Raw genomic sequence first — 12,117 nt, 5'->3', positions numbered from 1 at the left:
GAACAAGAAACCAAAATCTGACATTTTGTAAAAGTAGAACTTTCTTTACCGGAGGGACATGTGGGCACACGTGTTACATTGTCCGCTGAGCGAGCTGAAAGCCTTGTCTCACTAGATTTCAAGCAGGTCTGCGCTGTATTACTGTCAGTGCACATTAGGCAAAGAAAACATCTTGATAAGTACAGAAGAAGGCAAGGAAACAAGCAAGATACCTATGAGATCCTGTAGTCAGTACATTTACCCGACCACTGATGTCTGCACAGCCTCCACCGCAAGACCTTCATTTTCATGACACATTTGCACAAAATGTTTTCAATTTTTCTCGCGTCATTCTCCTAATGTTGTCAAGTGGTTTAGCTTGGAAAACGAACTCCTGACATGCGCCATCAATGTGAAATTACCCTTGTGTTAAAAAGTTGGTATCTAATCTGAATGTATCTGCTACTGCGGAAAGTTATGGCTACTACATTCTAAACATCTTCTAATATACAACTGAAATTTAGTCATCTATCCCTTTTACCATTATTTGGAGATTAATCAAAAATTACTAATCTGTGTGCCATTCATGTTATCATCATATAGTTCGAGAAGGAGAGATCCCTCTCAAGGACACGACCTTGAAGCGAAGTCCTACTCATATGCACTCTAACAGGGATGCACACCCTTGGTTCTGAGGAAAGGTCCCAGACAGGTTTTTAGGACACGTGGTATGAATTTACAGTTGTATGTCCAAATATCGCATTATTAATTGACCTACAAAAATAACAACTACTATTAAATTGTCAAAATAAGTATATATAGGTAAGTGTAGATTCACTATTTATAACATTGCGTCTTCAGACCTTATCGTCAAAGTAAGTAGATGTGGAGTTAAGAACAGTAAATCTATAAATCTTGACCGTAACATGGTATTCGATATTCTGCACTCAATATTTTTTATAGAGTCTGAATTGCTTCAGTGCACAGAGGCAGTGCCTCATTTCAGCCTATATTTACTGCTGTTTATAAACTTGTGTCTACCGCGGGCTGAGCAATAATTGACCTAACTTGGTCAGGTTTAGCACTCAGTTCTTCTGAGTGTGATACAAGTGTTCTGCTTATCTAGTGTCTCTTTTTTCTACAAAATTATAAACGGAGTGAAAATACACATTGCCTACTCGGGGAACAACCTTTACAACGCAACTGTTACAACGTACTACCTTTACAACGCATTTTTTACAACGCATAATCCATTACAACGCATAAAAATTACAACGCATGACACTACAACACATTTTCAAAAAATACCTTTACAACGCATTCCATTACAACGCATACTACCATTACAACGCATACCATTACAACGCATAATATTACACTACACTATCCAACACTTACCCTACTGTTGCACCCCCTGGAGTTAGAATAGTAATTTGTACCCCTATACTATCCAACACTTACCCTACTGATGCACCCCCTGGAGTTAGAATAGTAATTTTTACCCCTATACTATCCAACACTTACCCTACTGTTGCACCCGATGGAGTTAGAATAGTAATTTTTACCCCTATACTATCCAACACTTACCCTACTGTTGCACCCCCTGGAGTTAGAATAGTAATTTTTACCCCTATACTATCCAACACTTACCCTACTGTTGCACCCCCTGGAGTTAGAATAGTAATTTTTACCCCTATACTATCCAACACTTACCCTACTGATGCACCCCCTGGAGTTAGAATAGTAATTTTTACCCCTATACTATCCAACACTTACCCTACTGTTGCACCCCCTGGAGTTAGAATAGTAATTTTTACCCCTATACTATCCAACACTTACCCTACTGTTGCACCCCCTGGAGTTAGAATAGTAATTTTTACCCCTATACTATCCAACACTTACCCCACTGTTGCACCCCCTGGAGTTAGAATAGTAATTTTTACCCCTATACTATCCAACACTTACCCTACTTTTGCACCCCCTGGAGTTAGTAAAGTAACTTTTACCCCTATACTATCTAATACTTACCTTAAATGTAATTTAATATTATGCGTTGTAATGGTATGCGTTGTAAAGGTAGTATGCGTTGTAATGGAAATGCGTTGTAAAGGTATTTTTTTAAAATGCGTTGTAGTGTCATGCGTTGTAATGTCATGCGTTGTAATGGATTATGCGTTGTAAAAAATGCGTTGTAAGTGCATGCGTTGTAAAAGTGTGCGTTGTAACGTCATACATCCTGCCTACTCAGTGCTTGGGTAAATGAGAAAATTACTTCTAAATCTGCACACAATTTAGGTGCGATCTCTAAGTAAGATCCTTACTGGCTATCCTAAGAGTGTTGGCATGGATCATCCTTGGTGGACCAATGTTGGGCATCTTTGTGCTACGTGAAAATTTCACATGATACACCCAGGAAACCCTAGATCTCTTGGCGGTATCAAGCATGGTTTTACAAGCAAAAGGAAATACCTGGATTAGATTTTCATGTTTTTAACACCTGAAAGCAAGCCAAAGAGTAGTTTCAACAATACCTATAACTAATCGGCCTAAAAATTCTGTTCGTTCTCTTTAGTGACAGTGCACCACGTTTTTGGAGAGAATTACAATACATAACAGCACTGCTGAGTAGGCCATGTCTTTAGGTACTACTAGCAAGATAAGCTAAAATATATAGAATAAATTCTTGATGCATCTTCTGCCCAAGTTGGCCTTCAGATCTGGAGGAGCACTACCCTGAGTCCTGTCTGAGCTCATAACCTTAGAGTGGGACTATTGTGCTTAGGTGAAATGCAGGGAATACTGAGAGTGTGTTGTGAACTGTTGAGGGCACAAACAAGCAGAACTGTTAGTGGGAGAAGAATTCAACACATGCCTCTGTTTTGTGGCATCTCCTCCGCAGACAGTCTTGATCTATATTAGCAATTGTCAGGGAAGCTACAGCTTCACAGGGCGAAGAATCAACTTTAGAGTCATAGTCAAGGCAGGCAATTACTGCAGAATTTGGGAAGTCTTGGTCATGGAGATTACAAAAACAAATCTGGCGTGTTGGAGAAACTTGTTGCCTTATCCCATACTGCAATGTCCTCTATACCTCCTTGATCAAAATAGAGACCCTACCCTCAACACTTTGGGTTGGAGTCTGGGACATAACTATGGTTGTTGCTGTGTCACGTCTGTATACCACTGTACACAGCATGTGTGTGCTGCCCTCACGAGAAGTGGTGGAGGTGTGAGTGTAAATGATGCATGATGACTTTTCTAAATGTTGGCACATCATGCATAATAACCACACGTGCTAATGAGATGGTCAAATTACTAACACCCTCAATGTGATCTATAATGTACATTATGTTGTCAGACGAGCAATGGCCAATTAAATATGACATGCTCCTTTGGTTTTATTCATAGATTGTGAGAATTGTTCAACCTTTGTAGTGGAATATTGCCCCATAAGATTGTACATACATTAGGCATCTACCCTTCACACAATCCTAAAGTAAAGAAACAATGTACCACAAACCATTGACTCATATATAGAAATGCTCAAAAGTGGCTTTTGGCATATTTAACACAGTAGTTGATTACCATTTTAATAAATATTGCATCATTCTACCATCTGTATGTCACCCAGTTGACTTTTAAAATAAAAGTCATACAATAAAATACCATAATTCAACAGAGAATCACAAGAACAGTGCGGGGAGGGGAGGGAGATGTGTCTTGGGTATGAGCGGAGAAGGGAGCCATGCAACATATTATACTGCTAGGTTTTTGGAGGACTTTTCCATTAGAAGGGTGGAAGCGATGAAGGCGAAAAAAACTGAAATTAATTTATTAACAAAAATAAGGCCTGTGTAAGTGCGCAGAATGTAAGGAGGATCAGAATAAGCTAATAGGCATAGATGACCGAAACAGGGTGAGAGCGGGAATACACAGGAGGGAAAACAAACAACCAGTTTGCCAAAAAAGGGGTTGGGAAAAAATAAAATAAAAAATAAAAATAGAAAGCTGGTATATAGATTTATATTTTTCTGGATTAAGGGTCTCACACCTGATATTCCGCGTTTCATCCATTTCGGTTCACCAAGGGCAATGAAGAAATTCTCTTGCCTTTCGTATTCCTCCTCATCTATTATTTTAACCCTTATGGTTTTCCTGTAGGAACATAAGAGAGACAATGGTGTACAGTGGGTTTGTAATGGACTCAGGACTTTGCAACATGCAGCCCCACTCCCGTTGTCTGGTGCACCAGTTGCTGCCGTTTGAGATGAGTGGAGAAGAAAAGAAAGAAGTGGGGCGGAAGGAATAAAAAGAATGGAGTCGAAAAGATTGTGCTTTGCCCTGATTGAAACTCATATTGAGTACCTTCTTTGACAAGTCATGTGTAATGTCATGAGCACATAATTCTGTTACCATCCTCCAAAAGAAACAATAAATTAGGAAAAAACAAATACACAGCAATGCTTCACATTGCAGGATCACTTGCACATTTCTGATAATGGGTCTTTCTTTGGGAATAAGCAGGAATTAATGACAAAGAGAAAAGACAAATCAGGTTGTTGTATCTTCAAATCGATTTTAAAGATGGAGAAACAGCAAAGATACCACTCAAGTGTGAACTTACAGATAAGATTAATGAAAACGGTCATATCATTGCCAAAGGGCAAAGTTCACAGGGTCCTGGAATAGAAGTTAGAAGCAACAAAATCTACTAATACTACTCATGTAAATTATTTTTTTCTGTTCACATTTGTAGTAGCGATGGATCAGTGGCTATTATCAAGGTTAATGCCAAAGGTGGTGGACAATATTTTCTCAGGATCCTACTGACAACAGACATCTTGATTTTATACAAACACTTCTACTTCCTATTTTCCGGTATATGCATGTGGGGTTTCATGGCCATTTCTTTCCTTCTCTAGTCAGCCATTAAAATATTCGTACCCGTCCTAGGCCTAAATTTGATAAATACGACTCTGCTGTTATTTCTGGTTGTTGTGCTAATATTTCAGGCTGTTGCGTAAAGTGAATTAGTCTCCTTGCCACATGACACAGAACCAGTTGTGTATGATGTCCAAGTCAGTCAGCTCAAGAGATGTGAACAGTGGGAGAAAGGAGAGAGCTGATTGGCGTGGAATGGGAGAAGAAGTCTATCTGGTCTCAATACACCTGTTTTTTTGTGCGGCACACAATTCACCATCAGATGTGGTCTGCCCTTTTTTAATCCTTTTTTTTGCCCTCACACCTACTTCTCTGCAATTAATTTGACAGCACATTGACTTTGTCTGCATTGACTGAATTGTATCATTTCTTTGCCCAAGGCATCAGTAAAAACACTTGGAAAGAAAGGATAACTTAGTATTATGGATATTAGTTCATCATTGATATAATAACATAATTTTGTTTAATTTAACTTTGTGGGTGACTAGTATTGTAATTAATTAAAAACTCATTTTATTAAAATCATTTAATATTATCAATCTAGATATATTTAATTTGAAATAAATCAATTATATTGACAATAAGAGCTAGGGTCATCCTCAACATTAAAATAATCAAATTAATTGAAATTAAGCTTACAGTACATACACACACACAAAGATAAACACACAGACACAAACACACACCCACGCACACACGCATATGTTGTAAATGGTTATCGCCCATTTAGTACGCCAGGATATTTTGCTTTTAATCCCCCGGGTTTTGGACTTTTACTGTGGGTGAGTCTCACCACCTGAGTCTCATTCACAGTAATTTCATGGTAATTAGACTGAGCGGGCCTGATTCACAGAATTAATTTAAGACTAAATCCTAAACTTACTACTTTGTGGTATTCACAGAATGCACTTACTACTTTTGGTATTCACAGACTGCACTTACTACTTTTGGTATTCACAGAATGGATTTACGACTACTAACTTTACGTCCGCACTCGGGCTGGAAATTCCGGCCCAGAGGCGGGGCTTCCGGCCCGGAGGCGGGGCTTCCGGGACGGAGGTGGGGATTCCGGCCAGTGGCGGACATTTAGCCATGGCCAAAATCTCCACCTCCGGGCCGGAAGCTCCGCCTCTGGGCCGGAAACTCCGCCTCCGGCCCGGAGGCGGGGCTTCCGGGCCGGAGGCGGAGTTTCCGGCCCAGAGGCGGACGTAAAGTTAGTAGTCGTAAATCCATTCTGTGAATACCAAAAGTAGTAAGTGCAGTCTGTGAATACCAAAAGTAGTAAGTGCATTCTGTGAATAGCACAAAGTAGTAAGTTTAGAATTTAGTCTTAAGTTAATTCTGTGAATCGGGCCCAGCATGTTTACGGCCAGTGTTCACTTTTTAAAGATAAGGGCCACTGGGTTTGTTACACGTGAACCCATTTGCACACGCATGTGTGTGTGTTGTGCGCGAGAGACTACTTTTGCGCGCAGCAATGTGGCTGCACACAAGTAACAGGCCCGTTTCAGTTTTAAACTGTGAATTTGACCTGCCAAAATAGCCCCTTTTGACAAGCCTAAGCCTTCATTTTAAATATTAATAAGTCAACCATAAGTAGGCCTTATTTTCCATAAAGGCAGGGTGCATGATATTTTAAAGTAGGACATGTAAAATGTAACTATTGACCTTACAGTTAATTATACCCAAAAGCTATTTACGCTGAAGCAAGGTCGGCTGCTCCCATAGGGAAACACAGGGCTACATTGTTACATATAATAAATGCTAAATCAGATTGGTAGCATCTAGAGAAAAATTCAAGCACTCATTTTTATAGTTATCCAAAATCCAATTTAATAGTAAAATTGAATTTTGTCTAACTATTAAGCAACAGCTACATTAAAAACGTACAATTTTCCTGCCTTGCTAGTATTCAACTGCTTTGAAAGCCTAAGTATACAAATGTATTGTATGTATCCAACTGTCACCTGGCAGCTGGATGGCTCCCGTGTGGTGAAATGTGGATTGCTCCCAGGCAGTAGACAAAGGGCCCTAGGTGTAGGGAGGGTGTTCCACCTTGAAAGGGTGACCTGGGGGCTGTGCCAGTAACTGAATTAACTTCAAAGAGGCCTACCCTGTCACAAGCAGATGAACCTGACACAGGCTCGTCTCCTTCCTTTGTACCTCTAGCCAACTTGGCTTCACAACCAGTAGGAGATGGAGCTGGCCCAGAACTGATTTTGAGTGACCACAAGAGAGGATTTGCCCATTAACACAGCCACACCTCTGGGTGGGCACATAAAGCTCTGGTCAGAGGAGGATGGGTTCTGCTATTTTGGGTTGTCCCAGAATGCTGTACATGGGGGCTTGGACTGGGGTGGAGGGATAATGTGGCATCCTGGGCCTGGCCATAGGTGCCTGGCATCTAGAACTTTCAACTAACACTTATAACCTCTGCACAAGGCAGAGACTGAACAAGACTCTAGACCTGGGAGGCGACAGCAGCAGAACCATGGCCAACTGGACGAAGAAGCCACCTGATGCTCTAAGAGGACGTTGAGCCCTGTTTACCCCCTGGACTAGATGGGTCTATCCAGGGCCAGTGCACTTATGCCCCCTGAGGATCAATAAGGGGAAAAGCTGTACTATGCTGCCACCCCAGGTGCCCTGCAAGACAGCCAGGAGCTCTAGGACTTGAGAGTGTAGGCAGGAAGGTGTTCTGCCACTGGCAGTGGATGGGCTGCGCAAGAAGCCCTCATCAGCAGGAGAGGTGCACCTGGAGCCAGGGGAGCCAGTAAGTCCAGCTATATGAAAAATGCACTTGTTACAGGCCAGGAGACGTGTCCACCACCAGGAGTGCAATGAGCCCAAGATCAAGGAAATCAGCCTAACAGGGCCCGAGTTACGCACCTTTGAATCTACGCCCATTTAAACATGCCGGAAAGGAAAAAGTAGCATGTGGGGATCTGCTGTTACTTTTTTGAATTATCCGAAGAGTGAGCTCAGGCTTGGCGTGACTTAACTTATTTCATTTTTTGTGGTAGAGTGGCAGGCATGGATCCCCCCTCCCTCACCCAAATTTCGGCAAAAGAGACCTCATCCTCTGAGGCCTGAAGCAAAGAAGAAAGGTCAAGGCTGGCAGTCTCACCGAGTGCAACTCATGCCCCAGGAACCCCATCCTCTGGACATTACAGGACACCAAGGAAGGTCTATTTGGAGCCTCACCCCCCCCCCCATATGCTTGTGTCTAGTGGGACGAAGGGTGCATGCTGGTCTAAGTGTCCCACCCACAGCTAGCGGGAGAAACTAATGCTGGGCCCTGCTGCAGCTGACAGCAGCGTAGACGGGAGTGGATTAGTGAGGAGGCTGGCTCCTTCCCAGTGCGGGAGGCAACAGGGAGACAAAGGCCTTGGTGATCCCCATGTGAGCCCCCAATGGCCCCGCCTGTGTGCAGGTGTCCCGTGTGGGACCGCGCACCTGCAGACACCTAAGTCAGCTAAAACAAAATACCCTTGTGCGGCACAAAGCCACCTTACCTGTTTTCGGGAAAAGCTATTCACAAAATATTCATTTTTTTTACACGTTGAAGTGCCCCATAATGCCTTGCAATGCCTATTTACATGATTTCTGGTCCTTGTGGTACCCCAAGGAAGTGCAGGGGCACCACCACCTTTTACCAAGAAGTGTTTGAGTGGCAGCAGAATGGCATCTGCCCTAACTGCACAAGGCTATATTAAAAGTCACCCTAGGTTTCAAAGGGCATAACAACTATGAACCCCAGAGATGATTTAAGGTTAGTTTAACATTTTTGGAGCTGGCGTATGGTGCTCTTCACTGTGGGAATGCAAGGAGATCTAGTGATTGGCCCTATGCTTGCATTTTATGTGGCCTGAATGTGTTAATGAATGACTCTGTAACAGGCTTGTGACTGTTTTCAAAATGTATTATTTAAATGCTTTATTATCAATGATTATGAACACTGTAATTTGTAATTCAGTGTGTGGTGTTTAGTAGTGTGTGTGTAATATATGCATTTTTTTTCTTTTTCACAGAAAAAGCACTGAATGATCAATAATCTATTGCATGTTGTTGTTGCGTGCCAGAGAATTGAGATTAAAAGCCCACACCACCTACCCACATTATGCCTTGGACTGCTCTGCTTCGCTACCCTGAGATTGCAAAGGGTTCCCAACCCTGTACTCTCTCTCTCTCTCTCTGTCTCTCTCTCTCTCTCTCTCTCTCTCTCTCTCTCTCTCTCTCTCTCTCTCTATATATATATATATATATATATATATATATATATATATATATATATATATATATATATATATATATATATATATATATATATATATATATATGTGTGTGTGTATATATACACACACACACATATATATGTGTATATATACACACACACACATATATATAGATAGATAGATATATTTAAAAAAATCTGGATCCCAAAGGATACAATGAGTAACAAAGAAATTAAATATCCAAGAAAGAATTGACTCAAACAGTTGGACTCATCAAATAACACAAATATATTTCTACTACAACGTTTCAGCTTCCGCCTTCCTCAGGTAGTACACAATGGTTTGCTCAGGGTTTACACAGATGACACTACTAGATTTTCAAAAAGCATCATGAGTGAAGACTCCACTTGGAATGTGGAATCAATACAGTCCCAAGTTCTCTTGAGATATGCAGTAATCAGGCGGTATTGTTTTATTCCTAATGGAGTCTTCTCTCATGATGCTTTTTGAAAATCCAGCAGTGTCGTCTGTGCAGCCACTGAGCAAACAATCTTGTACTACCTGAGGAAGGCGGAAGCTGAAATATTGTAGTGGAAATATATTTTTGTTCTTTGGTGAGTCCATCTGTTTGAGTCACTTTATATATATGTACACACACATATACATACATACACACACACAAACACAAACACACATACATATAGCTAATCAAAAACAAGCACAAAGTAGACAAAGAAATTCACTGTGCAATATGAATGTTACTCACACACACACACACACACACACACTATTCACACTTTGAATATAAGTACAGTGCACAGCACCTGTGTTGCCATTCATATTTTACTTCCTTTGAGTAGTAAAAGCATTTGAAAATAAAAACAAGGTTGCTATGAGGAGGGTATTAAGGACGTCTCTGCAAAGTGGGAGTGCGCATGAACCATCCATGTCAACGCATATTCTCTCCCCATAGATTTTCTCAGTTTCCCTATTAACTGTGCTCTAATAAGACTGGTTGTGAAAAGCAAAAGCATTTTAAACAAAAAATATGGCGCCCCATTTAATTTTCAGCATGCATGACATCGACAGCAGAGCGCGGCCTGTCAAAACAATAGCTGGATAATTTGAACATCTTTATATGCAAACATTGTATATATTTTTTAAACACCTTAGTTCACAAATTACACGTTTACCTACTAATTATCAGTTTTTTATATACCAATCAGGTGCTAGGATGAAAAGCTGCCAATCCTGCCGGGAATACTTATAAATCTGACACGCTGCACACCCACCAGGAATCAGAGATCTGCCGACCACGGCCGGTTGATCGCCCCCAAACCACCAAGCACAGCTTCGAGGCACTATCACCGGAACAGACTACTTCCCGAGATATGAGCTTGCCCCTCGCTCGGCGAGTTGAATGCCACCCTGAACTTGCACTGCGTGTGCTCACAACGTAGGAAGACTAAAGATGCAACCCACGTTAAACTGCAGCTTGGCGTTGCTGCTACACTTCTGCCACGTAGCTTGTCTTAAAGGTGCATTCTTGATTTCTGTAAGGAAATACATAAATGAAAAGTCGATAAATAAATTCAAACCTGCGACGGACATTGCACAAATGTGCAAGTGGTCTCAACTCCCTCTAATATAGTCATCTAAGGGAGTTTACCAGTTGAGAGTCCAGGAGTATGATTTCCACTTAGTGTACGAATGTGAGGCTGAGTCACAGGCCTCAATGCAAACACGTTATAAAAGAGGCTGTGGCTGGTGTCCGCGCCATCGGTGCCTCTAAGTGAAGAATGCAGGGAGAGGCCCAGAGACACCAGTAACAGCGGCCACGACTGGCATCCAGTGCCATTCAACAAAATGTGCTCTCACCACAAACAAGGAAAATTGGCATTCCTGTGCACTCATACAAGCGCATGCCAACCACTAAGAGACACACCGAGCCTTATTTCAATGACCATATACCACACCCGGGTAAGACTGACACGGTGGGGTGAGAACATGACTCCAATCCTCTGATCCATCACTGGGTGTAGCAGTATCCCTGGAGGAGACTCTGACCAGGAATCGAGCGTGATTGGTTTGGGCGCTTTTACTCAAAACAGCCCTGTTACTGGACGGGAAATTGCCACCGGATGAGGCACTGTCAATGAACACGGGATTGCCCTTGGGAAGGCCCTCTAGGCAGTGGGGTTGGAAACAATAGCTAAAAAAACATAGATTGCCGCCAAATCTCTAGGGCGCTTCTGAACCCCGTGAACCCTACAAGTCGTCCGCAGTGCACTCTGCACTGAGGGATCCCTTGGGGGGTCCATGGAGAAGCTTAGAGGGCTATCTTCAAGCGCACACATCTCAGCATTTCAAAATGGACACCATGAGGATGGACTACATACAATGAAAAGTATAGCTTATTTTCAATTAAATATTTTACAAATCATATATGTATATATGTATTTATGTGTTTGTTTATTTATTCATTTCAGGCTAAGGCAGTGAACGTAAATGTGGCTCAAAAGCACATTATTTAAAGCAACTCTACTAATAAATGCACATTCACACATTTGCTGCAAAGTGCAAAGATCAAGTTGCAGTTTATTACCACAGCAGAGCGAATTTACCACTAAAAAACGCGGTTTACTGTCTCACTTGTCTCACAGATCACTTAACGCATGGAAACAATTAACCTAATGCCACAAAGCCTTTCCAGTGTGAATTTACCTCATGGCACAATTGTAACACCTTGAGTCCTGTTTTGGTTAAATATCTTATTTAAACCAATAAGCAATTAAAGAAGGAAATAAACATGCCATGGAATAAATCATATATGTAGATACGCAGAATGTAAAGGGCGTTTTATTAGCATTGTCGAGGGAGTGGAAAGCCATCATAACCCCCCTCGAGGTGCATATGAGTGTATGCGTGTGTGCGTGAGTGTGTGACCGAGGCGCATATATAT

The 12,117-nt window shown here is 41.6% G+C and overlaps 1 protein-coding gene across 4 annotated transcripts in view; it reads right to left on the bottom strand.

Moving 5' to 3' along the window:
* Positions 1-12,117, bottom strand: part of SLC8A3 (solute carrier family 8 member A3) — a 454,394-nt gene that overhangs the window by 106,571 nt on the left and 335,706 nt on the right. For 2 of the 4 annotated variants that reach the window (XM_085627128.1, XM_085627130.1), the window contains exon 3: positions 4,031-4,134. The exons of the other annotated variants lie outside the window; for them this stretch is intronic. In XM_085627128.1, coding sequence (XP_085483254.1) covers positions 4,031-4,134 — 104 coding nt within the window. The remainder of the gene's footprint in view (positions 1-4,030; positions 4,135-12,117) is intronic. 4 annotated transcript variants of the gene reach the window in all.

This window comes from Triturus cristatus, chromosome 9, assembly GCF_964204655.1.
Source record: "Triturus cristatus chromosome 9, aTriCri1.1, whole genome shotgun sequence".
Taxonomy (NCBI): domain Eukaryota; kingdom Metazoa; phylum Chordata; class Amphibia; order Caudata; family Salamandridae; genus Triturus; species Triturus cristatus.
Note: the sequence above shows the minus strand (reverse complement) of the source record. Positions and strands in the feature narration are given on the sequence as shown.